General features: G+C 47.0%; 1 protein-coding gene across 6 annotated transcripts in view; it reads left to right on the top strand.

The window, feature by feature from the left end:
- The window catches only part of FOXN3 (forkhead box N3), a 186,608-nt gene that overhangs the window by 63,632 nt on the left and 100,012 nt on the right, over nt 1-22,964 (top strand). For 4 of the 6 annotated variants that reach the window (XM_021403784.1, XM_021403783.1, XM_021403778.1 and 1 more), the window contains exon 2: nt 1,743-2,296. In XM_021403784.1, coding sequence (XP_021259459.1) covers nt 1,754-2,296 — 543 coding nt within the window. In that variant the 5' untranslated portion in view covers nt 1,743-1,753. Of the gene's footprint in view, nt 1-1,739; nt 2,297-22,964 lie in introns of all 6 variants that reach the window. The other 2 variants (XM_021403779.1, XM_021403780.1) reach the window with 1 other exon arrangement.

The following is a 22,964-nucleotide window of genomic DNA, read 5'->3' as shown; positions in this document are numbered from 1 at the left end:
TTGGCGGCGGGTTAAAAATGTTCGCTCCGCCGGGGGCCCCGTGTGAGCGCCGCTCCTTTGTCTGGTGGCGGGGAGAGGCGGCCGCCGAATTCTTCCTCGTGTCCGTGTCCTCCCCCGGGCTGAGCCGCGCCGCCGGGAGACGCGGTCCCGCCGCCCCCCGAGCCGGGTACCGCGAGGCTCCCGGCTCCGGCCCCGGCGAGGGCTCCCGCCCGGGAACAGACAGGGTCGGCGCGGGGCTGCCCATCGGGAGGGCACCGAAATAAGCGAATTAAACAGAAAGAGAGCAGCGTGTTGTCATGGCAACAGTGCAATTACATTACTTTACTGTCAGCCATGGTGTAATTCCCTGTTCGGAAGCTCTTGGGACGCAACTTCCATCCGGAGCTGAAGTTGCGCTGCGCCGCGGGCAGTGCCCGCCCGGGGCCGGCGGAGCTCCGGCGGAGCTCGTTTCCTCCGGCGGCCGGGGCCCAGCGGGCGGCCGTGCGGCGGCTGTGCCTCGGCCGTGCCTCGCTGTTTCGGTAATGGCCGCGTCGATTGGGAGTATTTGGTGAAGGACCCGGGGGACTTCCCGTTTTCGCTTTTCTGTCACATCTGAAAGAAGTCCATTGCTTTTCTTCCCCAGAACAGTTTTCCTCCCTGTTTTCCTGGTTGATACACTGCTTGTTTTGCTGCTACCTATGCTTCTTGACCGTTAGTACAGTATCGAGGGTGACTGCAGGAAACGCATCTCCAGTGGTCCCCTGGATGGAGGGAATCTCTGTCCTCCCTCACCACTTGTGCAGGAGACTGCCTGCTGTTGGAATACATTGATCCTCACCAGTGTTTGTTTCGCTGCTGGCCACGTCCTCAGTCCTGGCAGTTCTCCTGCGCGGCAGAGGCAGGGAGGCTGTGCTGCTCCTGGAGGGCTGCTGCTGCTCACATGCCGCTCCCTGCTCCAGGCCCCCCCCCGGTGCTCTATTCCCCCCATCCCTGTCAGCAAACCCTGTGCTCGGCTCCCAGTGCCGTAGCCTCCTGCCTGCCTTCGGCCACATCTGAGGGCAGCTCAGTGCGGGTTAAAGCCCTCTATGTTTACATACACTTTTAAAGTGCTCTGTTCCTCTGGCGCTTGTTTCCCTGTGTCTTGGCCCTGGTCCCAAAACTACTGTGTGCTGCTTTCCCTTGTCCTTTCCCTCCCTCCCATTCTGGTATGCAAGTTCTGCTGTAATTTTTCAGTTCTGCTGCAGCAGTGCCTGTAGTTGGATTTGGTGCCTGCCTGCATGAGCCCTCAGCCAGTGCCTCTATCGCGGGGCTGTTGTGTTGTCCTTAAGAGTGAAACAGCTGAACTTAATCTGAAGCAGCTGGTCCTAAGCCTCTTTTTTTTTTTCCTCCTTTTTTTTTTTTTTTAATTTACATGCTTATTAAAGTGATATGATCGGAGTATTCAATGATTTGATACACATATTCGTTATTAAAGGAGTGTGTCCCTAGGATTTCCTCTGTGGGGCTTCCAGTACAGGGAGCACTGAGGCATATTGGCATTATCGTATCATTCCATGCATTGAAAGTTCTTTACTTGCCCTGACTTTAGGTTGTTTTACCTTGTGTTTGGGGGTGAGCGTTAATGTGGGTCTGTCATTTTTAAAACAGATGGCACGAGGCCAAGCAGCTGGTGGGGAAAAGATGTCAAAATGTTATGCGGTACCTTCACCAGCTAATAACTTTTTTCTCTGTTTCTTTTTCCCCCGGTGTCGGATTCCCAGTAGCCTCTGCCTCAATGGGTCCAGTCATGCCGCCCAGCAAGAAGCCAGAGGGCTCAGGAATCAGTGTTCCCAGTGGACTGAGCCAGCGTTACCAAGATAGCGATTTGTCAAAGGCACTTCACGATGACGAGGACCTAGATTTCTCTTTGCCTGCCATCAGATTAGATAAAGGGGCCATGGAAGATGAAGAGCTAACTAACTTGAACTGGTTACATGAGAGCAAGAACTTGCTGAAGAGCTTTGGGGACTCGGTGTTACGAAGCGTCAGCCCCGTTCAGGACATCGGTGATGACACGCCTCCATCCCCCGCCCACTCGGACATGCCCTACGATGCCAAGCAGAACCCCAACTGCAAACCTCCTTACTCCTTTAGCTGCCTCATATTTATGGCCATCGAGGACTCGCCAACCAAAAGACTGCCCGTAAAGGATATATACAACTGGATTTTAGAACACTTTCCGTATTTTGCAAACGCGCCCACTGGATGGAAAAATTCTGTGAGACATAACCTGTCCTTGAATAAGTGTTTTAAGAAAGTGGACAAAGATAGAAGTCAGGTAAGTTTGCAACTGTGGAAACCTGTGTGGCTCTGATAAAACTCACCCGCTTATCCTAGGATGTATTCATAACTGTAAAATGTGGAATACACAATGCCGTCCTTCGTAGTGCAGTTCATTACATTCAGAAAGCCAGCATTTCTTTAGCATGGCTCATTCTGATTTTATTAAATTCATTGTCTAGACACCAGTAAGAAAGTAGTCGGTATGTGTGTTTTCTTTGCTCCCCAGCTGGTGTCTTCATGCATAGTGGTTAAATATTGTTTTTAGTTACCATGCTGTGGTAATGGTTTCCAGCTCTACTAGATGAATGTAATCATGTTATAAATAGGCTGCTTGCTGTTCTTGGCTTATTCGAACGTATAGTGAAAGGGTATGCCTTACGTAAGAGGCCATTTCTTTTTTTCCCAATCTGTGTTGTAATCAGAGAAAAGGTTTTTTTTTTCCTTAAATGAGCAGCAGTAGTAGTACTGAATTGTAAGGGTGAAGCTTCATTCTCTTTCAGGTAGAAAGAGAAGCTCTTCAAACAGAGCAGATAGATCTGGCATCAGAGGTGAAAGTTACCAGAAACTCAGCTGTTCTCTCTCTGGAGTTTTGCCGCTTCTGAGAACAGTGCAGTGGCAGAAGTCTGGGGAACAGATTGTTGCTTTCGGATCTCTGCTGTTGCTGTCTGATTTCATCGCTGAATCCTCAGCTGTATCTGCAGGAAGAGGCTGTGTGTGAGGGAATGGGGAAATGAGCCGCGCCGCGGAGGCAGGACTTTGCATAACCTTCTATTGCATAAACCAGACTGGGAGCAGATAGCATTTTCTGGAGGGGGTGGGCTCCAGGAGCTGCGATCTGGGATGAATCCTTGGCAAAGTACGAGCGTACCGATAGAAATATCAGCTTGCAGATTAATTTCACAGTCCTTCTCACAGGTTGGTGAACTAAATAGCAGGTAGAATCACGTCGCTGGCTGCTCTGCAGTTGGCTGAAGATCAGAAAGGGAGCACTTTTTTCTGGCAGAAATAATAGATGCACTCAGCTGCTGTTTTTCAGTTAAGTTAGTGCTGTGATGGTCTAGTAACTGGTTACCCTGGAGCGAGACTTCTGTTGGTGGTGCTGTTCTCCCTAGTTTGGGTGCAATTTAACTGTAAATGCTCTGAAATAGAAGATATTTTCTGGAGGAAGAATCTTATATTACCCTAAGATAGCAACTTTTCATTTAAGATTACTTAACATTCTTTTCCTTGGAGCTTTACTGATTCAGCAACCCGGCCTCAGCGCCAGCTCTGCACTCCCATCCCCACCTGCCATGCTCCTTGGCCAGGACGCGAGAGAATTTTTAAATGACTGACTTCTTCTTTTACTTTTTTTTCAATGTCATTCCCTGAAATCCACTGTCCACGTATTGGAGATCACACGCTGTATGTTGGTATTTTTATAAATTCGTTGTTGTGAACGATTGTGTACGAGATTAAAAAACCTGTTCCTGAACTGGATCTTGTTTCGTGTAAGCCGGAGCCTCAAATTCTTGTTTGGAAGTGAGACTATAATAGCAAGTGCCACACCAGCCTTTTATGATCCTGTCCCAGGCTGTAAGAAACCTTAACACGTAGCACACGTTAAAAAAAAAAACAGCCAATACTGTAACTGGCAAGGCGTGTGTTTAGTGCTGCCGTTTGTTCTGTCCCCTTCCTCTGTTTACAGGTTGACTATTTACATTACGGTTTCCTTCCTATGAGGAACTTGTCTTCATGCATATCTGTCAAATACCCTCAGCCTTCTGAGATCACAGGAGCCGTACAGTGAAGCATTTCTCCATGGGGAAGGGGAGAAGCACAATGCATGAATAGTCACCTACGCCTCGAATTCATGATTAGAGCCATGGTTACACAGCAAGACAATAAGGTGTGGGGGGAGCCCTTGCCCGTGTAAGTAACAAGGTGGAGTTTTAGTCTTCCCTAGAAAAGCATAGGTTATGAGAAAGCATTCCTTCCATCTTTTCATGCTCCTGAGCCCTTAATAACTATACAGTCACCCTGCTGGTAGCCAGCATTAAGGTAATTGAGAAGAGAATCTGAAACTTAAAATGTACAAAGTCAGGTCGCTTCTCTCGCGTCCTGGCCAAGGAGCATGGCAGGTGGGGATGGGAGTGCAGAGCTGGCGCTGGGGCCGGGTTGCTGAATCAGGTGCTTGACAGCTAATTGTGGACTTGGAAAGCACTGACCTCCAACTGCTGGCTTTGAAAAGACATTCATGTGCTCTCACACACCTCCAGAGCTGGTTGGAGTGCCTTACAGCAAGCAACTCTATTGTTGACAGCGGCCTGTGAATCTCATGGGGTCCCTGGGACCTTTGGGGGGGGGGGAGAGGTAACTCACCATTACAAGGAATCATTTTATGCCCCTTCTTCCAGTTTGTCGCCACGTTCTGCAAGTTGCAGGTTTAGAGTGTGCCTGCCTTACTGTTTTTATGTGACAAAAAACATTTGGCAAATGGCATCTCTGAAATGCTAACAAGCTGGGCTCTGAAACGTGGGGTGCAGGGAAGGAGTTAATCAGTGCTGGGAATTGCAGGCATTTGCTCACGCTGAAAAGCTAGAAGCTTTCCTCTCCGAGTTGTGCGTTCCAGTGTTTGTTTGTATAGCCTTTCGATAATAGTTTTTCTAAAAAAAGTTCTGCTGAACACTTAATTCTTTTTTGGATTCCCTCTGCATAGTAGTTCCCTCAGTCTTGGGCTCACTCATTTATATTCATGGGGCTAAATATGTATTTAATAGCCTGCAGCTCCTTCTGCGTGTGTGTGAATGCACGCATTTCGCGATGTGAGAACCTTGCAACAGAAAGAACTTACAGGCTGCATCGCTTTGGTTTCCAGCTTGCCGTGTTCTGGATCTTCTGGGGGAGCAGACGTTTTCTCCCCAGCTGTGCTCACGTGTTGCTGCGGTGCGTGGAGCTGCCGTGCCATCGAGCTCCCCGGGCAAGGTGACGGTGACCGTGTGTAACTTTGCCACCAGGCCGATCTGCTGGCTCGAGGCAGACAGAGGGGCTGAAGAAGGGAAAACGCTGAGCCCTTGACTGTGCAAACCTCTTTGCATTGAACTCAGCAGTTTAATAATAGTTGGCCGGAGTATAAAGTGTCACATGATGGGGAGCACAAGAGGAGTTCCCTGCCTTTGTTTATACTGCTGGACTTGTGAATTCAGTCATTCAGATTAATCCTATTGTGAGCACACAGATCTAAATGTCCTCTAGTGTGTGTCCCGTTTAGTGCAGCCCTCAGCCCATGACTTCTCTGACTTCCCTGCCATCTGGTCCTTGGCTGTGGAGAGGAATTTTTCTTGTATATGCGTCTCCATAGCAACGCGTTTGCAGTTGATATGGAAAGTAAGCAGTTGCCCTAGCAACGGAGTTACTGATGTGGCAGCTCCTCTGCTCACAGGGAAAGGGCTAAGCTAGTTCAGACGCATTATGTAGGTTTGCTGTAATTATAGCTGCGCCCACTAGTGCTGCTGTAGCTAAGAGTCTGTTGAAATATTTTGTGATAAGCCTCATTTTTTTCCCCTTGAAGATCTGTATTATTATCCATGTAGGGATTCCTGCTTTGAACAAAGGCTGCTAAGGTTGTGTTTTCAAGGCGTGTGATCAGTCTGTGCCTTTTATGAATGCAAACTTTGTTGACTGTTATTATCAAACGAGTGGATGAAGGAAAAAGATGCTTGGCATCACTGGCTTCTCTGCAGTTTTTTGGTCTCAATCAGCAGCCCAGTTATGGAAGAGGAAGCTCTCATCCTGTGCCTCGTGCTCTGCTGCCTTTGTTTGCCTGCTCTGTGCTGCTCCGGGTATCCCTCCTACGGAGCGGGCTCCTCTTTGTGTCTGCCCTGCTTGTCTGAGGCAGAGAAATGTGGACGTGTTCCCAGCTGGGTGTGTGCTGGGGAAATTCAAGACTCTTCAAGGTTTGTTTGGCACTTGTGCTGGGGGACGTCTCAATAAAAATGTCTCAGTAAAAATGTAATGAGAGTAAGGGATATGCTTATGGGGATGGGAGAAGAAAATTCTCCTCACTTGATGTCGAAGTTATTCTTAGAAGTACACGGACCATAACTGGGTCATGGAGATCCAGCAAGGCTCCTTCTCTATCTGGAGTGGGCTGTGGGACCCGAGGCCTCCCTAGTGTTACTGGGGTGTGCGGGGTGTCCTCGTCTCCCGCACAGCCTAGTCTGTGCCACGGCACGGCCAGGGAGCTGGGGGGGACCCCAGGTGCAGCATTAGGCCTTCTGAGGAGTCCCTCCAGTGAGCTTGCTTCCTCTGACAGGTAAAGCCCCGCAGAAAGGTAAGAGCTAGCTGGAGCGAGAGGCAAGGCAGCCTGGTTGTTCCTAATTGAGATCTCTTAATCCAATCTCTATATACACAGCGGTGATGGACCTGCAGCAGTATCCTCCCTGTTCTAACGTTGTTCGGGAAGATGTGCTGTGAAAGCTGCATGGCTCTCTGGGTATGGAAACGATCTCCTCCGGTTCTGATACTCTTATCACCTAGCCTGACCCACATAGCACAAGCATCAGAATTTCATGGGGTTTGTAACATCTGGCTGGAACTGAAGTTTAAAAATCCCTCAGACTCATGTTAAGGACTTCAGATGGTGTTGACGCTGTTAATAAAACGATGTCCTAAATGAGCAGATTCAACTTTAATTTCCCAGATCGTTAAAAGAAAATGTGTGTTGTTTTTTCTTAAGTTAGAATTCGTTGTGTTTAACCCAAAATCCATTTTCTGATATCTCAGTCTGTCATACATGTGCTCTCAGCCACTATAAATGTTCCCCTCAAATTGTTTTTAAAGCAAAGAGAGTCATCTCCTTCCAGAGAAATCATAGCAGTCTCTAGAACCTTCCTCTAATACGGAATTTCCAGATATCAGATAACGTGTGAAGAACTTTCTTGAACCCTTTCAGTTTTGTTTTTGAAGTGCAAAAGCAAGGAATTGTACAGAATATTTAAATAATAGATTTCCTAAAGCTCTGCATGGAAATGCTCTTCCATTTAACTGGCTTCCAGCTGGTTGACTACATCATCGCTTACTCTTTGCAGTAGAGACTGCGTGCGTGAACTGGTTTAGAGCTGTATGGTGCATAATTAGTTCTTTTTCAGATAGTGGTAAGGAGCTGGAGATATCCAGAGACCTCTGGACCTCCTATCTCAGTTACTAGTGTTAGCTTACCCTTAGGGGAAGATAGGCAGTGGGCTGTCCCTGTCCTGGGGAGCTGTGTTGGGCTCTGACTGTACCCTGACAGGCAGTTGGCCAGCTGGTTATTTGGGGTACCCGGCCACATGTGTGCTCCTGACCCATGCAGACGTGCTGTGGGGTGTGTTAGTGCTGCGGGGGCCTGGACATGAGAGCAGTGCTGGGCTGCTCCCCGTGCACTGGGCCTGTGCGGGTTGGATGGAGCTAGTTGTCAGCCACAGCTCCTCCCTGTTCTGGGCTGCATGCTCCAGCAGCATGCTGACATGCTTTGGCATTTCAGCGACCAGCCCTGGATCTGGTTGCAGATCGGATCCAGCTGGACTTTTTTCCTCTCTTTTTGAATTCACAAGTTGCTTTTCAGCTTAGTTCCTCAATTCATGTCACAGCCCAGCAGTCAGTGGTGCTGACACAATCGAGGGAGCTGTGACAGGGGTGGCTAGGGAGTACCTTTGGTTGAGGAGGTGCTGAGGTGGCAGTGACAGCAGAGGCCTGATGGAGGCCAGCCCTATGGGGAGAACAGACCACACATGGGATCCCAGGGTTGAGAGGAACCGCAGGGGTCACTCAGTCCAGCCCCTGCTCATCAGAGGCACCCGCACTACATGGCTGTGGCCAGGAAGGCTCTGAATGCCTCCAAAGAAAGAGACTCCCTTTCTTCTTCTGAAGATGTTGGCTTTTGGTTTCCTCCTGGGAGCAGTTGTTCAAGGGGCCAGTGTTGAGGATGCTTCACAGGTGGTTTAAACTGTGCCAAGTGTGGGCTGCCAGCACCAGGCACCACCCCCTGCAGCCTTTGCTGTAGATGAACCGCCTCCCCCCAGGGCTGCGCTGCGAGCCCCTCTCCATCTCCTACCAGCACCTGTGTCATTGTGCAGTGAGCTGCTGGAAAACTGTTTTCGGTGGGATTATTTGTTCAGTGGGCTAATTTGGTTGGTTCTTTTTCAGCTCCCTGCTTAGCTTGTGATCTCTGTGGTCCGGTGGTACCTGAGGCAGCACAGGTGTGGGCTGAGCTCCATTCAAGCATGCAGCAGCTGGCAGCTCGGAGCTGGGGCAAGGGGCGGGCAGGACTGTGGGACATGAGCAGTGAAGATGGCTCTGAGGGAGCTGCGCTGGGGACCCTCTCAAAAGCTGTTTTGAGAGGATGCCACTAAGGAAGGGTGTCCACAGAATCAGTTGTCAGGCTCTTCTGTGCAGCTGTCTTTATTTTCTCATTGCCCCCCAGTGCTTCTTCTTCTTCCAGGGGAGCTAACAGAGCCCTGCAGACCCACAGACCCAGTCCGGCTCTGGGGTCACGCTCTGCTCTGAATACAGCACTGGTCTAAAATTCAGCACTGAGCAGTGCCTTATGTGCCCATGAGCAAACACTGACCCATGGGGAACTGCAGGGAATCTCCTGTGGGGACGGCTTGAAGTGCAGCTGAGCAGCGGGCTGGGCAGTAAGGACTCACTGGGCTCTCTCATCTGGCTGAGCATTCGCACTTCAGTTCTTCACCAAAACAGCAAAGAATCCATTTTAGCTACAAAGTGTGTGTCCCTTGGACTTCTTCCTTCCCTGAAAAGGAAATGGAATGCTTCCGGCTGGCTGAAGCAGAGCAGCAGGTTGTGCTGCACAGCCTCATTCCTGGGCAAAGACCGCTTGAGAAGCGCTTAGAAGAGCTGATGGTGATTGAGCAGCATGACTGCAAGTGGTGCTCAGGCAGCCTGAGGCAGCCTGCGAGGTGCTGAGGAGCCTTCCTTCCTGTGTGCAGGATGGGCTGGTAGCAGGTTGCTGCGCAGCTCTGTTTCCCGTACAGCTGTTCAGATGTTGGCCCGCTGGGCCTGCAGCCCAGTGCCGCCTTCTTTTGAACTATTCTGAGCTGTCTTATTGCTGTGTCTTCATGGTAAATCTAGTTAAATAGTCCAAGCTGAAATCCTTGTGGAAAAGAAGCCCAATCTGGCTCTGTTTGGAATTTTTTCTTGTGTTTGTGTATTGATCAGTGGTGGCTCAGTGTCTAGAACTAGAAGTAGCTGGCTTCTGTCTTGTTGAGACTGGGCAGAGCATTGCAGGGTAAGGCATCGTGTAGCCACAACAACGCAATGCATTGTGATGCAGTTAGATGTGTGGACACAGATTTCCTTTAAAAAACCATGCAACTGCGTCTGGTTAAGTATTGCTCAGTAAGCCTCTAGGGAAGCACTACGCTGCACACTGATATGTATTTTTTTAAGCTAATTAAGACTTTCCTCTTTAAGTATTTGCTCTTATCATTTGATTCATTATCTGATATTTTGAACCAGTGCAGGTTTCCTGTCTGCCATGCAAAAGAAGTCAGTGAAGAAAGTTTGCTTTAATGAGACACATACGGACTTCGCTGGTTTTCTGGTACTTGTAGCTCAAGACAGTCGGTTGTAAAGAAGAAATTTGTTAAGATCTATGAGATTTTGCTTTCTTCAGCATCAGTGACCGGCTTGTTACAATTCAGCACTTCAGCTTTTGCTCTCTGGTAGCTTAACTGCTTTGCCAGCACCTGCCGTTCAGCCCAGTTCCCAGTGAGTCTCAACCCCTCTCCCAGCCGTTCCCCACCTCTTGTGCCTCAGCACTGGCCAGAAGTGGGACACCTGCTCAGTTCAGGAACTGAAGATGCTGCAGGTAGGAGACAGGTGCCAGCGCTGTCAAGATTTATGTACACAATAACTGCTCAACTTGCCTTGCCAAAGCCCTCCATATCTTGTGGATACGAGTGGCCTCAGGCTCACCAGTTGACCGAGGATCATGAGGTGTGGGAGCAGGCAGGAGCAGTGACCCAACTACTTTAGCATTAATATTTTTTCCTGTTTTTGATAGACCCTTTACAGCCTGGAATGTTAGTTGTTTTTTTCTGTTCTCCTGCCAGTTTGGACTCTTGACTTCAGAGGAGCTGCTGTTGGTTTACTCTTGGGTAAATACCAGAGAGCTGGGACTGAGGGCTGCGGAAAACAGCAGGTGTAGCCATAAACGATGTCTCTGGCTCTTACTCAGTTATCTGTAATAGTCATTTTGGAGACAGTACATTTTAATTTATCAGTTATGTTTTTCAAATTCCATTCTGGGTGTTATGGAAACTTTGCCCTGGAAACTGGTGTAGGAATTTGTGAGAGGACTCATTCCAAGGATCTTAAATGTGAGTGGGTTTTTCCTTGCTACGGTAGGAAGGAGACCAGATTGCTGTCCAGTGACTTAAGATATCCAAGCGCTATCTCCAGCATGCTGAATTGCTCCATTTCATCACAGCAGTGAACAGTAGCAATTTGCCAGTAGCTGAGTACTACCAGGATTCTGGAACATCAGTGTAAGCTGCTGAAAGATGCCTGTTGGTAAGCAGAGGAATGAATGGGTGTCTGTATGGGAAAGTCTGAATAGCAGGGAAGTGTCTGTGACACTACATGGAGCAGAAACTTATTTATGGGATTTTGCACAAGAGAATCTAGTTGAATGCTAACAGCAGAATTCACACTAATTCAAGCTATCAGCAGAAAATTAGGCTTTGCCCCAGAGCTGTATTTTTGAGATCCCATGGCTGACTACTGTGGGAGGGTACTCATGGAGATGAGACAACTATGGCAACTGTTTTTCTGATTTTACAGTGGAAAGAAAAGCCTCCAGTGCAACTGGTAGGAGCTGTGGGAGTTAATACAAGGCTGGGGTTAGATACTGACACACCTCATCTCAATCTTTCATTTCCATATTTTTTTCTTTTCCTCACTCTTTTATTTGAAAGATGGAGAGTGGGAACACGCTTGTCCTAAGTTTACGCGTGTTCTTTTTAAATTGGGAAAGAGTTTTTGAAATGCTCTGCTTTTAGATTAGGAGGAAGGGGGTAAATGTTAGGAGTAAGTGATACAGAATGTAATAAAAGGTGCAGTTTTGCAGTTAGGTACGTTCTCCTTAAGTTGTTGGGTAGGGCTAAGCATTTAATATGGTTTGTCTTTAAGAATTTAAAGTCCTTTCCATGAGGGAAAACTGCTTTCACAAAATTTCTCTTTAGTGTCACTATCTTACGCAGTCTGTCTGTGTGCAGCCTTCTCCAACCCTACAGCAGCGGGGAAACCGCATGTCCAGGGATCCTCACTGCTCTTAGGAATGCTGCCAAGTCTTTGGAGAGGAATGCTTGATGGATGTGAGAACTGCATGCTGCGGGCTGAGCTGGAGCTACAGTTACACTCAGACTTGGAGAGAAAATGGTATAAAGCTTCTGGGTCAAAAGGCATTTCGTCCTGCAGAAATCACCTTTACCGATCATGTTCAGTTGTAAACTTCAGTGAAAATAATGGTAGGATTCTTGCATAGTTCCACCTTTCTTGAAGTACTTCTGCACTGTAGATCAGTGGTGTAAATGATACATTGGTTTACAGGAGGTGCAGAGGTAGGTGTTTTGTTGGGAGGGACTAGAAGCTATGGGGTTGGTGTGGCTGAGGTAGTGGGACATCGGGCAAGTGTTTTGTTTTTTCTGTTCTGGCAATTGACATTACACATTTATTGTTACATAATTGCCTCATTGCACTAATTAATTTGGCTTTTCTCTCTCTTACCCCCCTTCCCTAGAGATCAATGTTTTCTCTCAGGGCTCAGCGCTTAATATGCAGACCTCGCTGTTGTAAGAGTAGGGTTGTTTTTTTGGCTTTGTTTTTCTAATTTATTTCAAGTTCTAGTGCTTTTTAGACTTTGGGCTGCACGGCAGAGAAAGGAAAGAAGCTGTCATAAAGAGATAAATTGCACTGAAGACTCAGTACAGAGCTAGCTCCCAGCTATTGAGAAAAATGGAATTTTATTGTTCAGGCTGTACCTCCTTTGTGGTGCTTGGGGGGATGATTTAGTGGTGGGTTGTTAGAGCAGTATGGTTAGGTTGCGGTTGGACTTGATGATCTTGAAGGTCCTTTCCAACCTGAGCAATTCTATGATTCTGTGATTCTCCTCTACTGATGCCCCATCCCTGGAGGTATTCAAGGCCAGGTTGGATGGGGCCCTGGGCAGCCTGGTCTAGTATTAGATATGGAGGTTGGCAGCCCTGACTGCAGCAGGGGTTTGGAGCTTGGTGATCCTTGAGGTCCCTTCCAACCCAAGCCATTCGATGATTCTATGATACTGCTTAAATTCATCTATTTTTGTATCTCTCTATCCCTGTGTGTATATGTATGTGTGTGTATATGTATATAAACACTGCATAATCATTTTGGTTTTCAGATCATCAAAACACTTGTGAGGTGAGATGGGAGCAAAAAGCAGTATGGATTTGGACTGTCGCACAAAGCTTTCTATTTGCTTGCATCCCTGCATTGGGAAAGCGACATGCTGTGGTAGTGGCATGTGCAGAAATTTCCTTAGGACAGATGTGCTCTGTTGCTGTAAATGGTTACCAATCAGTCTAAACAGATCGCTCTAAATCATGATACTAACTAATCTGAACTGTCTCTTTTGTTTTTAGTGGTGGTGTTTTTTTTTTTTTATTCTAAAATAAACCAGCACTTAAAATGGAGAAAAAAACAGCAACTCTACTTCTGTTAATTTTTATACTTTTAGGTTTTGCTAAAACACCTGTAAGACTTTAGTGCCTTTTTAGACAATGCTGCTTGTGTATGGAGGGATAAAGTTCCTTGTTCTCAGCTTAAGAAGTCTGCTTTAGTCTGTCATTCGCTGCTGGCTTTTAGAGCTGAGTAATTTTGAATTTGGAAAAACAGAGTTGTAATTATGACCATTTCCATAAAGAGATAAGCTTTTCTGTCATCCCTCTTGTTTGAGAAGAAATACAAAATTTTCATTTAGAAAGCTTTGATTTTAATTTGTAGCATTGAAATGGAAAGAAAGATCTTTTTTTCTTATCCTGTTTTTCTGCTGACTTGAGAAAAACTGTAGGAAAATGTAGTCCCCTTCCCCCAACTAAAATATTTGCATTATTTTAGTTTCAAAGTAAACACGCTTATGATCGAACCGCTTTTGCTAATTAGCATCTGCTCCTTCACTACCACTCGAGCCCCTCTCACCCTCCAGCGGCAGTATTGCCAAAAATCCATTTGGCTGGGCTTGAGCTGACGGGACAAACTTCTGTGTCTTGATTACGGTACAATTACCCATTTGTGTGCTGCATCAACCTCAATTTATTTCCCTCACAATTTATAAATTAGGGGTCACAAACTTGATTTTGGATTTGCACTCTGAATCTTTAATTTAGCCATGCATTAGGAAGGGGGAGAATTTGCTTCATCAGTGAGCTCTGTTTTTTCCTGTTTTGACTGTCAGTTCCTGTTGTTTGGCATCAGTTTGAACAGCATGATGGTTCCAGAGCTTGCTTAAGTGCCTTTTCAATTCAAGCCACGTGTAACTTCAGCCCTGCTAACGGGGTGGGATTGCTTCTCACTCTTCATACAGATACCTACTCCTGTTTTCAAAGAGAGGCATTTCTGTAACGATCCAGATGAGTTTTCTATGTCGTGTGGCTTTTAAGTTAGACAGAATAATGCTGGTGTCCAGATGCGTGTGTAAAAGTGCAAATGCATGTGGCAGGGATGGAGACAGCAGTTTCTATGCAGATTTGTGCTCTAACATTAATGAATTTAGCTCAAAAATCATGATGTCGTTTAAAATAATGGGAGATGTCTTATTTTAGAGGCTTTAAGATTCCCTCCCTCCCTTTACAGAACTGAAGACAACTGGAAATGTTTTTGTTTCGTTTTGTTTTCATGATTTTGTAGCATCTTAGGCGTTTCTAATAAAAACACCTACAATCCCAGTATGGTCCAATGCCATGAATTGGCAGTATTGAAGCCAGATTCTGGAGGTTACCATCACGCTGTAGTCTGTCAAGTTTCTTCAGACTCTTTTGTTGGTGGTATGTTTAGCATTTCCCCAGAGAGCCTTTTGTGGAGGAAACAGAGCAATTGGAGAAATCCTCTCCAGTACAGTGTGGAGTTCAGTGTCTGCAGTAGCAGGACCCAGCTCTGTGGCCTGGGACTGTTTCGAGGACTCTCTAGAAGAGGGCTGACGTTTTGGTTTCCTCTGTGAGGCAGGCAGGGGTGGATCTGCACACCACCACCATGCTCAAGGGCTGGCTGTTGCTCTTCAGCAGAGCTTGGGTGGCTATGCAGATCTGAAGCAGCTCTCAGAGTTGGTAACAGTCATTTGGATCGATGTAGTTAATTGTAAAGTTCCCCTTCTTTTTTGCTCAGCCTTGGGTAGGACCTTCAGCAACTTGGACCTCATTGTCTAGGTACACATCTTTCTCTCTAGGGGAGTACATTTTTTCACATTTGGATATTCATTTCCTATTGCTGTTTTTGTTTCTTTTTTCTTAGTTCTGTCTTGCTTGCATCACCTAGTAATGGAGCTGTTCACATACATGGCTGTGAGGACAACATGGCAGGGTGAAGGGCTTTAAGTCACCATTACTCCTTGCTGAAAGCTCATTAGCATTTAAGAAAAGAAAGTAGTTGCAAGCCTTTGTGAACAAAGTTTTTCATTTGTACACCGTCTGCTATTTTTGGTGTGTCAAACGTGAAGGCTTCCTGTGTGAAACCGATAGCGAAGAAGATCATAGAAGACCTGGAGCAGTGACTCAGGTCACAGCAGGCCTGTTAGTATGACACCTGTGCCATCAGAATAGCTTCATTTTGGCATCCTTCACTGAGATTTTCTTTGCCTTTAGAGGGTGTATTTGTTCAAAGGCACATTTGATCTTGAATAATTTGGAAGAACACAATTTTCCGTCTTTCTGAGAATATCATAAATCTTTTCCACCTTGCTATTTCTGAACTCTTCACGGCATTAACATGTGATGTTGGATGGACTGTCAATTTGCGTTACTGGAGTCCACTCAGAAATGGTTTCTCCCTGTTTCCTTCCACTTCAGGCACATTAAGTCAGATAAATTCATACACTGATGTTTAATCATTGAGCACTAATCACCTTTGTGCAGTATTGATCAGCAGCCTTTTTGTATACTATGATTATAATGAGTAATAGCCTGCTGGTAAGTACTGAGGAATGGTGCAGACAGTGATTTAGTCCTGCGTAGCACTGCTGCTACTTGTCTAATTTCCAGCAGTTCTTACTCTCATCATACAGCATCGCTTTCCTTTTCCCTTCCCCTGGTCTTTCCTTTTCCCCCAGTTCCGCGCTCTGTCCAGGCCGCAGGCCTCCCTGCCTTCCTGCAGACACATGCAGCCCGAGAACAGCACCAATCCCACACGCCTGTGGTCGCCCATGGGATCCTTTTTGCAAGGAGCACGTCCTTCCTCCTCCTCCTTCTCCTCCTCCTCCTCTCAGCACACTCCTGTTTTACAGGTGGCTGTCTGTGAACATCACACTTGAAAAGGACTGCTTGTGAGATAACGAAGTTAAAAAAAGACTGGGGAAAACCCAAGTAGGCAGGGCTGTGGTGTGTAGGTTGAAAGCTTTTTTCCCCCCTTCCTCCCACCCTTTCCTTACAGAGTAAAAGACCCAGTCTGTGTGTGAATTTGCTGTTCTGAATAACCTCTCTTCTGCGCGCACAACTGATGCTCACATCCTGTTTTCTAGCAGCTTGGCCAAAGCAGCGCCCTGAAGAGCAATGTTTCTGTTTCTGCAGGGTGTGTTTCGGCTCGCTCACAGGCTGGCTCTGCTGCTTGTGGTGCACGTCCTCCCATTCTCTTGCGAATTTAAGGAAACCTGCTTTTCCTTTACGTCACTGTGGGATTTGGAATAAAGTGGACTTTAAACGGAGGAAGAATATTTATTGAGTCAGGATCCTTAGTTATTTGGACTTTGAGGAATGCTTTGCTAATGTAGAACTGGTCTGCCTGGGAAGCAACGTGAATAAACCCATGGGCCCCATTGTTGCCAGCCTGCAGATTTTCATCAAGGACGTGCTAGCTTCCTTGAAAATATCTAGGTGGAAATATTCGTCTTCTTCTTGCTTTAGATACGCTCACACCAGTGAGTCTCTGTCTTATTTGTCTAATAGAATCACTTTGCCTTGTTTAATAAACTACCTGCATACTTTTCAAATCTGTTTCACTGGCGGAAGTGCTCAGGGCAGCTGAAAGGCAGTATTAATTACCTGCTCTGAAATACATTTGATGGAGTGGCTCACGCTGCAGAGGGCTCTCATGCCGAGCCGTGGTATGGTGCATCTGCTGCTTTCTGCCTTTCCCCATTTGCAACCCATTTAGCTGTGCTTATAAACACTCAGGCACCTAAAAACCAACTAAAACCTAAAGGACAATTACCTTTTTACAGCGTTAATTAATCTTATTGTCAGAACTTTGGACTCTGAGCAGCCTCATCTCTCCTTCCTGTTTTTACAGGCCCAGCACAGGTGAGTGCTGGTGCTCAGGCCCTGGTGCTCCTACAGGCGGGTGCTGCCCTGACTTCCACTGATGTGCACTGAGCAAGAGAGCCAAAGCTTTGGGCACAGCTAATCAGTTGTCTTGTCTGGGGGGACATTTGCAGTGCTGGAGTGGTTTGTTTTGTTCCCCAGGGATTGTCGTTCAGCCATAAGAAAGAGAAAAAACAGTAGAAAATTGCTATTTTTGACCTTGATGTAGAAGTGGGATTGAAGGAAGGATCGGGACGTGCGTGCACAGACGGCAGAAACATGCATTGCTGCGTGCTGCGGCAGTGGGCAGTGAGCGGGGTCTGGCACTGCCGTGTGCCTGCGCAGTGCCCGGGCTGCACAGGGCTGCTGCTGCTTGGCTTAGTGCACAGGCCCACCTCAGAGCACTGCTGCCAGGCTGCCTCTCCAGCTGTCCGTCACTCTGCCTGGATTTTCCCCTCAATTCATCACGTGAACCAAATGAAGCACTAAGCCAGGAAAACCCCTGCATTAAACAGTTACAAGTTTTTTACAGAAAATGGTGCCAATCCATTAGCTTTTGTCAGGTCTTCCTTATTTCTATTTTTATTTGTGGCTGCTAATGGAGTTAGTCCCACCCACTCCCTCCCACCGGTTTCTGTGAGCTGTTAACCCCTTCCCCTGGAAGTTCTCTCCCTGGTTCATTTCATCATTAATGCGCTGGCAGACAATGCCTGACCCGCCGACCTCCAGCACTGATTTAAGTGTTGGATAATTTTTTGAGTATCTGTTGGGTGAAGGGTTGTTTCACGATCATTCTGGGTTTTCAGATGCTTTGTAACCATCTATTTTCAGGAAAAGGCACTGTGTTTCCGTGGCTGTGTGAGGCAGCCTGGTGGTACTGTGTGGCACATCAGCTGGCCAGCACTGGGGTGCTGAATCCCTGGCCCTGACACACTGCCTGCACGGCCATGGTAAGGCTACTGCTCAACCTGAGTGTTGAGGATTTTTTTTTCTTCTGCTATTGACTTTATAGGTGACCTTGAGCACTTAACTCTTTTGTATTCTTTTGTTTCCGTGTCTCCTCAGTTTTCAACTGAGTGGGGCTAATTGCTCTTTCCGTGTATACACAGGAATTCTGTAGGCTGAGCCAGCAGTGGCAGTGCTGCTTGCTGCCTTATCTCCTCAGGCTCACTGTGATGACCTGCTGACAGCCCTGTCTCTGGGCTCCCTGGTTCCCAGCCCTGTGCCCCTGTGCGTGCTGGACCTTGTGTTCTGTTCCTGCTGGGCAGTGCTTGCAGCCTTTCCTTGTCCTCTGGCAGGGCTGGCCTTGGGCAGGCCCGTGGCTGCCAGGCACTGCCATGGAACAGCACGTGGCGGTTTTATGTGTGAGTGAGGCTTTGTTTAAGGGCAGCAAACAACAGTATTCTCTTCAGGCTCTTGCAGGATTTCCATATGGCTGTGTGATAGTTTTATAGGGTTGTTTGCAAATGTACTCAATGAGGAGATGCCTAACGGGCTAAGTATGGCTCGCAGAGAGGGGTGACACCACATGCCATCTCCTAAGCCTGTCAGAGGAGTCTCTTTGTTATGAGAGCGTGGGAAACTGCTGTGGTGACATCCTGCGGCCTGCAGGCAGTGGTGGGGGCCAGTCCCTGTTGCTGGTGGGTGTACAAGGCTTGCATGGCACAGGGGCAGTGGGGGGGTTGAGGGGAGCCTTGGCTGTGCTGTGCATATGGTGTCATCTGGCAGAGTCACCTTGGTGGGAACAGTGGCTGCGTGTTGAAGATCATGGAATCTGTAGCCCCGACTCTGGGGACATGCCTTGGGTTTGTGGTTTTCAGAGCAGTCAGACTTGCTGGGTGCCTACGCCACACACTTAAAGACATTTCTGACTTCTCTATTCTTTAACTTGTATAAATCTCAACCTGTCTGTGCAGGCAGTCCTTGTGCAGGCACTGTGCTGAGGTGTGACCTGCAGCCCCTCTGCTCTGCCTGTGGCTCTGCTTTGGGAGCACCCTCTGGGGTCAGGCTGGTGCTGCCCCTGGCAGTACTGCTGGGAAGAGTGGGGCCCTTGGCACAGCTGGGCCCTGGCGCTTGGGGGTCTGCACGTGTGAAGAGAGAGAAAACTTCAGATATCTTGAGCTGGTAGGACTTGAACTCCTTCTGCGTTGGCTTCCTCCACAGCTGTGCATTTGGGCAGTGCTTGCTCATGTGGAACAGGTGAACTGTGGAATTCCACCCATCTCTCCTTTTCTCCAGTTGTTTCTTTACAGCACTGCTCTGGCCTCTGTACCTGGTTCAATCACTTGCTTGGCTGCTCCTTGTTTAGGTGAGAGGGAAGATTTAGGGCAAAGTAGCTCTTCCCACTATAATCATGCTTCTCATTTACGGGAAGCTCCTGGCTTGTGGGGTCTTCCTCACCTAGCTCCCCAGTCTGCCCATAGTGTACAGAGGGGAGCTCTGGGGACCGGGATGCATATGGCCCTGCACTACCTGGGTAGCACCAGGCCACTGTCCCAGTGGCAGGACAAGGATCTAGGAACTGATGTATTGATGTCTGGGAGAGTTCATTGAGCAAATGAGCTAAAATAGCAGGAGATGAACATGAAAGCAGAGACTAGACTTCTGCAATTTGAGCTAATGGATATTTTTACCTGTGGCAAAATAAGACCTGAAAAGCCCCAATCTTTTGTTCTCTTGAGAATAGCGGTGATTTCTTGATGCATCTGGTTTACTTGGGGTGGAACACTGCGCTCCAGCAGTCCTTCCCATCACACCACTTGTTTCACATATCAAATGAGCATATATTTATGGCCATGTAACTGCGTTTTAACTAGTCAGAGCTCTTTCTCAGCTTTGTGCTTGATCTGCACTGTGGTGGAGGGCTTAGTGGAAAGGTGTTGAAAACACGCAGGAGAAGTGGGTGTGAGGGTTTTGTCATGTTGCATGCAAATAGGGCTTTATTTTCTCTGTGTTGTGTCAAACTGTCACATTACGGTGCCAAACTTTCCTCTGAAGGGCAGGGGAGCTTTCTAGCTCCTCTGAGTTTATAGGTTCGGGGGATTTTGTGTGAGGGTTTATGAAAATTAAATGCTTACTGTGCAGTTGTTACTGTCATTAAAATTTCTGTTAAGGTCTGTAGTGCAGCTCTCTAAAACTGGATATATAGAATTTCACAAGTCTGTGCTAGAAATATTTGAAAAGAATGAAGAAAATCTACCCTTAGACTGCATTAATAGTTATTTGTAATTTTTATGTGATGTTACAGAGGATGTAAGGAATGTGTTTTATAATAATAGCAATCATTGGCAGTGGCTTTGCTTTTCTTACTTTAAGAATTCCTTAGCAGTTGTATTTCTTTCTTTCTTTTTTTAAAAGTAGCTGACCTCAGATGATTCTAATGCTCTGTTTGTGTCTTTCTATGTATTACTTCATTTGTTTAACGATGAAGTAAATAGAGAACCCACCAACCTCATCTGCACGGTGCAGAGCTGTTGAAGAGGATGAAGGTTTAGTGTTATCTGTGACCGTTCATAAAAACTGTTTACAACCAGAGAACCAATTCAAGTGAGCGGAGCAAGCGATATTCAGTCTGTCCTTACTGTCAAATACCGATGAGTAAAGAATGACGAACTCTGCTGTTTTCTCCCAGTGCTGGCATGAGTGTGCTTCCCCTGCCCGGAGTAAAGGAAGGAGCTGCAGTCCTGAGTGCATCCCACATAGGCAGTGCACAGCAGGGCGGTGCAGTGCCAGCAGCATGGCCCAGGGCTTCCCACAGGTGGGAGCACAGAGCTGCCAGGCTGTGCTCTGTGAGCACTGAGGAGCCCCTGCCCTGGAAGCCCCTTGGGGCTGTGGTCACAGTGGACTTCAACCCTCTGATTGGGTTCAAGTTGGTATTGTCAGCTGCTTGTTCCCCGTTGTGCCTTCAACTGTGTTAGCACAACTTCAAGAGTAGTGTTGTGTGGTACAGTCCTAAACATTGAGAAATGTTGTTCCCTTTCTTCCCTTAGGAACTGAAATCTCCTTCTGGTCTAAAAACACAGTTATTTATTCAGGTTATGGTCCTAGCTGTAGCTACTGGAGTGGTTGCTTTACTTTGTGCAGTGGCATCGCGTGTGTTTCCATCATCCAGTTCTCTTATTGAAGCCTTCCTTTTTAAAAATGGCTCCCTAAAGTTTGATCCTATAGAAACACCTCTGTGTTTGAGTGGCATGCTTGCACACCTATACAAGAACTGTATGGCACTCCTGTGGGTAAATGTGGTGGCAAATGAGAGAAGAATTGCTGCAAGTTCTGTATTGTGAGGTAGCTGGGCACAGTGAGCACAGGATAAATATTTATCCAGAATAAGAACCTTTGATACACAATAATCTCTTTGCAGTTATTTGCAGAGAGGTCATTTGCTCTAACAATAGTAGGTTTCATCCATGCTAAGAGCAAACTGTTATATGGTTAATGGGGATGACTGACACCAAAAGGTTCCTCATCACTACAAGAAAGTGTCGTTAGTGTTATTCACAGGTCCTGTGTTAATGACTGTACCGGCTAACACTGACCTAGTCAGGGACTGATGTGCCACCATCCTGTGATTTCAAGATGTGATGACTTGGGACTGCAGATGCTAGTTGGAAAGCTCCTCTTTCAACTAATAGGAAGTTTCTGCTTTTTCTACTTGTTTTCATAGTTCTTGAAGTGCCCCAGTAATCGGGTTGGAATAGTTACAAATGATAGTGTTTGTCTGCACCACTCGATTTGGGTAACGGCAACATTCCTAGTTCATTCTGTTGATAACTTTGGTTTTGGAGAGTCTAGTCCTGAGCATCCATCCGCTTCTGTTTTGGCAGTTCTTAGGGGGCAGTTGTTGGATACTTTTCTTTGGAGCAACAAACTTCTTGACAGAAAGGAGCCAATTGCCCGGCTCGTCCCAGCTCCCCCTGCGTGCCTGCTCTCTGCCTGCCTGGTGAACCATTCCCAGCTGGTTTGTGCCCAGCCAGAGCCCTGCTTTTCCTCTCAGTGCTGTGCCAAGGAGCACATTGCTGAGTCACCATGGCTTGTCCTGCAGAAGGTGGCAGTCCCTGTGGATTTTCTTTGAGAAGAAGGACTGGGTGCCTGGCGGAGACCTGCTCTGGGAGGTGGGCAGCCCGGGGCTGTTGCTCCTCGCTGTCAGCATGGTGCCCCACTAGACCCAGGCAGCCAAGCAGTGGCACGGCTGTGATGGCCCTAGTCTGAACATACAGGCATTGTGGCTTCTACATCTGCTCTCTTCCCCAAGCTTTATTTGGTGCAGACTGTTTGTGTGGCACTAAAAAGAACCACCCTGGAAACAAGCTGCGTTCCTAACAAATTTCAAGTCAGTGCTAAAATAACGAGGGAACGAAATTCCTCAAATAAGCATTTGCCAGAATTTTTATATAGACAGGGTCTGTATTTTTCCCAGCCGTTGGTCCTAGAAAGAGCTCAGTGCACTGTTTTTTTTATTGAGCTTTGGGCAGATGATAAGTACTGCATAGGGCTAGGCAGCCAGTGGTGTGAGGTATATGGAAGCAAAATCTTTATAATGAGGAGTTCTAATAACAGATAACGCTGTTAACTCGAATGATTGAAAGAGCTAACAAGCAGCAGCTTTTTTTTTTTTTTTTTTTTTTAATTTCAGACATCTTTTTCTACTAACAGAGGACCAAACATTTTTTTTGGTTTGGACCCTACTAGGTTGTGTAAGTAGGATTTTAAAACTCTTGTATGCAGTCCATTTTGAGGGGAAAAGAAATTGGACGCTGAGTGTCTCACACCTATTCCTGGTAATGCACCAGTTTTAATGGCTGGAGGGAAGTCACGTTTGGGTATTTGAGCTATCAGGAGGAACAGTATCTAGATACAGTCTGTATGTATAGTGGATAACAGGAAAAGGCATAACAATATCTTAATGACAATTAATAAACATAACCAGGAAGCTTCTTACAGAAAACATTAAGTCCTAAGTATTCATGGAGTAACTTCCACGTGTTGGTTTCCCTCTCTGTTAGTTATACCTTTGGAATAGCTTGCCTGTGGTTACAGCCTGCTCTTGGACAAGGTGAGGGGACTCCTGGTAACACTGTCCTTGTTTGTAACAACCTGAACCGAAGGTACAGGAGCAGCCCCAGCTGAACAGGAGGTGCC

The sequence above is a fragment of the Numida meleagris genome, chromosome 6 (assembly GCF_002078875.1).
Source record: "Numida meleagris isolate 19003 breed g44 Domestic line chromosome 6, NumMel1.0, whole genome shotgun sequence".
Taxonomy (NCBI): domain Eukaryota; kingdom Metazoa; phylum Chordata; class Aves; order Galliformes; family Numididae; genus Numida; species Numida meleagris.
Note: the sequence above shows the minus strand (reverse complement) of the source record. Positions and strands in the feature narration are given on the sequence as shown.